We start from the raw sequence: 5,820 nt of genomic DNA, 5'->3' as shown, positions 1-5,820 counted from the left end.
CTATTATGTGTTAAGAAAGTTCAAGGTCGAGACAAATGACAATATGTTTTTAAATTCTCATCATCTAGTGATCTTAATTTACCACAAAATAAGAAACAAAAAATATTTTCATATGCTTCAATTTGTTCAAATCTATTTTGAAGTGAAAAGATAATTTGATCTAATATATATAAAGTAGTCAACTCTAATTTCAAGGGACTTTGTGATTTCGTTATCAATATTTTCATCAAATTGTTTATTACGAAATTCATGTTCTATATTCATTTCATATGCAATTTCCTTAGTAGAAAGCATAATACTCATAGTATATATAATTTATTTTTAACAAATATCATTTATAAGTATTATTATTTTTAATAATATGAGGGCTTCTAAAAATATGAGACCCTAACGATGACTTTAGTAGCCTAATTAAGACGGCCTGAGTGTGAGCTAGGATTCTCAAGAGTTTCATAATAGACCCTAACGATGACTTTTGTGTGATCTTGTACAATTATTCCTACGAATAATTTTTTTTATCATAAATTACTTCTGACTTTTGACGTTTATTTATATTCCCAACTCCTTTCTTTCCGCTTATCAATTGTTACTGTCCTTATGTTATGTTGCGTGTAATTGGCAGCAATGGACATAATTGATACTCCTATATATGAATTATCATCGGCTAAGCATTAAAGAAAGAGGCAAGTCAGAGTTTGAAATGCTATAATATATTTGTAATTGGTGTTGGACGTGTGAACAAAAGTTTTATATTTTGGTACCTAAAAGAAAGAGATGATATTATGTATACGGTGTAACATAATTTTAATAGTGATGATTTTTTGAATAAACAATCGTGTGAGTATATAATTAAAGCGGACAATATGACACTAATTAAGAATGTCATAAAATTTACAAATATGTAGCCACTTTTTAGATTTAATTTCAAAATTGAAAAATTGCCATCATCATGAAATTTAAATTTCACAATTAAAAACTCTATAATAATTATATAATTAAAAAGTGACTAGCGTACGCTATCACTATGTTAAGAGTGTCTATCCGAGCTGACTTAGCTCAATAACTTATATCAAACTCAAGGTTCAAGACATGTAAAAAAAATATAACACTGACTAATAGCCATGGAGTTTAGTTTACTACCCTTTATTCGGGACAAACACACTAAATAAATAAGGCGTATGACTCATTACGTTGACATGATTATACTTTTACTAGCTACTTATTTATCTATCAGTATTTGTTTGAATATAAATATTTCATTTTATTAGGTTGTTTCTAATAATAAAAAGGTGGCCCTTTTTTGGGATAGACTAAAAAGAAAGTTTGTCACATAAATTGAGATCAAGAGAATAATTTTTTTAAGATTTGTAATATTAATTATGTTATACTACATTTGTGTAGTTATAAATTTTCCAACACTTATTAATTTTAAACATATCATGACATTTATATATCTATAGTTTTTTTATTAAATATGAAAACATCTCAATCTTGTTACCAACGAATAAAAGATAATTTCATATAAATTGAAATAAAGAAAATAGCTAAAATATTGCAAAGTTCAAGGAAATTAAAGAAAATATCTGCCTCTAAAAATGTACTACGTACAAACATAGCCAGGGAGTAGCTGCAAGAATTTAATTACTTCACTGCGTACATATAGATAGAAGTAAAAATAAATTAAATACAAGTCATTTATAATTCCACCAAATATCGTACAATCAACAACTGTAAATATTTAATAATTACTGCATCTGCATTACATAATTAGTTTTTCTTTTTTACCTTCCTTGATACTACAAGGTAAAATTAAAATTTTACTACTATTATATACTTTGCCATTTTTTTTTTTAATTTCTTGGGGTAATAATTAAGTTCAAACTTGAATTTTTCTGGATTGATATGCGGATATAATAGTAAGACATAAATAGAAAATAACCCCAAAAATAGAGAATATAACACTGGCTGTCATTTTATGACAAAATTTTGTAACAGAATCACAAATAGGCATCCACCCTGAACGAATCTGTCCATATTTTCCTACATATCCAATTGTTGCTGCTGCTGAACATGCAGATAGCAATAGAGCCATCATAATCTGCAATAATACTCCCCATGTTATATACTTACTAATACTAATACGTTTCGTATTTTATGAAGCGATATGAACAATGAGTACTATTCATGTGTCGATGATGAGGAAGGAAGGATATTTACGATATTCAAAATAATTTATGTAGATTCAGTACTTATGTAGTAGTATATTTTTTTTTTTTGTGTGTGAATGTTATAATTTCTAGGTTTTTTTGATAGTTGGGTCGATATTCTCAGATTAATTGTTGTTGTATTATGATTTATGCTTATTTTTTATTTTTTACTAATGTATTATGCTTTGGATTCACGTGGATGGTGTCAATAATGCTTATGGTCCCAAAAGAAATAAAGAGATGATAAGAAAAGAATGATTATGCTTTGGGCCATTTATGTCAAACATTCTTCTTATATATCTCCCATATTAAGAGAATTTTCTTGAAATGAAAATTGATTATACCAACTACGAAAACGTAGAATAAATGAGAGTTTAGGGGTGGTAGCGATGGGATGGTCAAAAGGTGGGGGGTTGAGGTAGTGGCAGAACCATCTTATATGAAGGCTTTTATCAGAAAATTATATTGTTTAGTTTAGTCAAAATTTTAGTTTTATGTGTTGGATCTGTTTGACCATGAGAATTTTTCACTTTATTTGAAAATCAACATTTGATCATAAAAATTTCGAATATAATTTGAAGAACACCCGAATCTTATTTTCATATTTCATGTTTTTTTTTTATAGAAAAAGTACATTTAAATAACTACTATTATATGCAAAAATTATAACCAACACAATTTCATTTTCCAACTCCACCTTCAGAAATTCAAATTAAGTGTAAAAATATTTGTAATAGTTTGTATATGATATCTAATATATAACATTATGTGATTATTCATTTTGTGATGTTACTCTTTTAGAGTAGATTCAATGGTACATTTAGATCCATAAATTAGTTAAGTCGGATGATTTTGCTAATATTTTGAAATCAGGGATATAAATCATAGCTAGTCTATCAAGAGGAGAAAGCGAGGGAGTGAGATTTTAGGTTTCATTAGGGTAGACTGAAGACCAAGCCAATCTCGAAACAAAAAAGAAAACTTATTGCAACTACGAACGTTTAAAAAAATACATTCAAATCTAAATTTTCTTTGTAAAAATTATGACCAAACACAACTCTTATAACTTTGAAATTTCTTACTCCTCAATAGGGCAAAAAGTTTGGAACGCCACTTGTGAAATTTATTTTTCCAATTTCATTAGAAAATTTGTTACAATATGTAAAGATGAGCCGATAACCTAATCACCTCAAATTTTACGAGAGGAACAAACGCCTTGAATATTAATAACTTGAAAAGCAAGATATTGATTTGGAGAAAATTCCCTCGTCTATAATAAAAATATAATTGACTTATCAATTTAAAATGATTATGTGCAAAAGGAAAAAAATAATTAAAAGGTAGGACGTACCATATCATGAATGAAGAGGTAAAAATACTTGTGTGGGTGAAGATTCGTACGTCCAAAGGCGGAAGCAAGAAAAAGAGAAAAAAATGAGAAGGCACATCCAATGACATTTGCATAGACAAAGAACCTGCACATACAGAAAAAAAAAAATTCCCATACAACTTCAGCACAAAATATAAATTCAATATAAGCTCTCGTTTAATTGTAGATTTTCAAAAATTATTTTCTATGATATTTGATCAGGGTTTGAAAATCTATCTTCAAAAACTTTTCAAGTTCCAAAAACTCGTCTAGACTAGTTTTTGGATGAAATTTCAGTTTCACTCACAAATCTTTTAAAAAAATTACGTAAAATTTAAATTTCAACTAAATCTATAATCAAACGCTAGTTTGAAAAAAAATACTTGAGTGCGGGAGAATAGGTATATCGAGCATCCGTCTCAACATTGAAAATAATGAGCGTCTGTGTGCTTTTGAAAGTTATGCAAGCGGCAGTCAACGTGAATGCAGTAGCCAAAATCCTCAACAAAATTTGGGCAAAAATAAAGTGTTTTTCAGATTTCACAGATGGGGTTTCAATTGATTTGATTGCAAAGTAATTCATTTTTTTTTTTTGAAGATTTCTCTATTCTTTAGAAAAGAAAAATGATGTAAAGGGCCAAAAGTATAATTAATAAGAGAATAAGCAAATGTGGGAATTGTTGTGGAATAGTGGATATTGGTGGTGCTATTTATTTATACAGGGAGAAGAGTACTTAATAAATGAATGAATTCACAAGTACAAATAGTAGGTGTACATTAATAGAGTTGGTTAAAGTTTTTAAAATATCAAATTAAATTAATTGTATTGAATTTTTAAATTTATAAATCAAAGTAATAAAGTAGGATTTTTTAATCTTGGATTTTCTCAAACTTTTTAGGATTTTTTCGGATTATCTATTTGATGTTGTTTTTTGATTTTTTTTTACACCCCTAACTATAACACCGAGAAAAAAACAACATGATTAAAGGTTATGAAGTATATTTAGGTCAGTTCCCTGATAACAATAACATGGTGGATCTTGTAATTATTTTGCCAATTTTTTGCTTCAACTATCCATTACTTCATTTAGCAATCTAAATTATCATATTTTTTTGGTATTAGAACACACCTTAATGCTAAGTTAGCTTAGGTAAAAGAAAATAAGTAATAGTTAAGATATGAAACTCAATGGATACATTTTTTTTTTTTTAATCATTAATGTTATAGGCTAGCAAACAAACATGAGATGATAACTAAGAGTCCGGAGCCTAAAGGGCAAAAAAAATTTGTCAAAAATTCCAAAAGGGCACATCACTTTTTTTTCTAACCAAAAGGGTAAAATCGCTGCCCAAAAAAAAAATTTATTTTTATTAAAAATCGCTGCCACAGCAGCGATTTTGTTAATTTTTATTAAAAATCGCTGCCATTGTAAATTTTTTTTTTTTTTTTTGCTGTGCCAGCGATTTTAAGTCAGATTTTTTTTTTCCTTACACATCGCTGCAGGGGCAGCGTTTTTCATGCCGAGTGCTATTATTTTCATGCCTATTATTACTTATTAATAATATAAAAATGATAAACAAGACGACAGTATACTCAATAAAATTGTTGAAGCATGAGGAAAATTGAATTATATATCATAAATAATAATAAAAGAATATTAAATTCAAAATGCTATAGCAGCGATTTTGAAGAAAAAAAGTTATTTTTTTTTTTGAAAAAATATGCATCGATTTTTATTTTTGTTTTGTCAGAAGCCCTTTTGATTAATTTTTTTTTTGATGTGCCGTTTTAGTTTTTTTAAAGAAAAAAGCAGCGATTTTTAATTAAAAAAAATTACAAAATCGCAGCGATTTTTAATAAAAAGATTTTTTTTTTTTTTAGACGATAAGTATTAATAACCTCATCATTAATGATATATATTCTATATATAATAAGCCACAATGCAACTATCATTGTAACTATCTTGTTAACTTTCAACCAAAAGCTAACAAGATTTTTAGTTACATATTTATTATTTAGTTAACTAATAAATATGTCATTGTATGAGCTATTTATTACTCATTCCTTTTGAATTTGTTAATCTGATTTTGATCTGACACATAGTTTACGAAAGTAAATTAGATTTTGAGAAAAAACATTAAGTGATACTTGAAGTTGTCCCAGATTTTCAAAAAGACACCTTAACTTTGCGTGCGTCCTATTACCTCACAAAACATTCAAAATCACAATAAATACACATTTTT

General features: G+C 27.5%; 1 protein-coding gene across 1 annotated transcript; it reads right to left on the bottom strand.

Annotated features, from left to right (window-relative positions):
- Positions 1-1,849: 1,849 nt before the first annotated feature.
- LOC102603695 (CASP-like protein 1F1) lies at positions 1,850-4,159 on the bottom strand. The gene is made up of 3 exons (XM_006363932.2): positions 3,960-4,159; positions 3,559-3,682; positions 1,850-2,098 (listed from the first exon to the last, which is right to left on the bottom strand). Exons 1-3 carry the CDS (start codon positions 4,157-4,159, stop codon positions 1,877-1,879), a joined length of 546 nt encoding a protein of 181 aa, XP_006363994.1. The 3' UTR covers positions 1,850-1,876.
- Between the last annotated feature and the right edge of the window lie 1,661 nt (positions 4,160-5,820).

The sequence above is a fragment of the Solanum tuberosum genome, unplaced genomic scaffold, assembly GCF_000226075.1.
Source record: "Solanum tuberosum cultivar DM 1-3 516 R44 unplaced genomic scaffold, SolTub_3.0 scf00473, whole genome shotgun sequence".
Classification (NCBI taxonomy): Eukaryota; Viridiplantae; Streptophyta; class Magnoliopsida; order Solanales; family Solanaceae; genus Solanum; species Solanum tuberosum.
The sequence above is the reverse complement of the archived record's forward strand: the minus strand, read 5'-3'. Positions and strand labels throughout refer to the sequence as shown.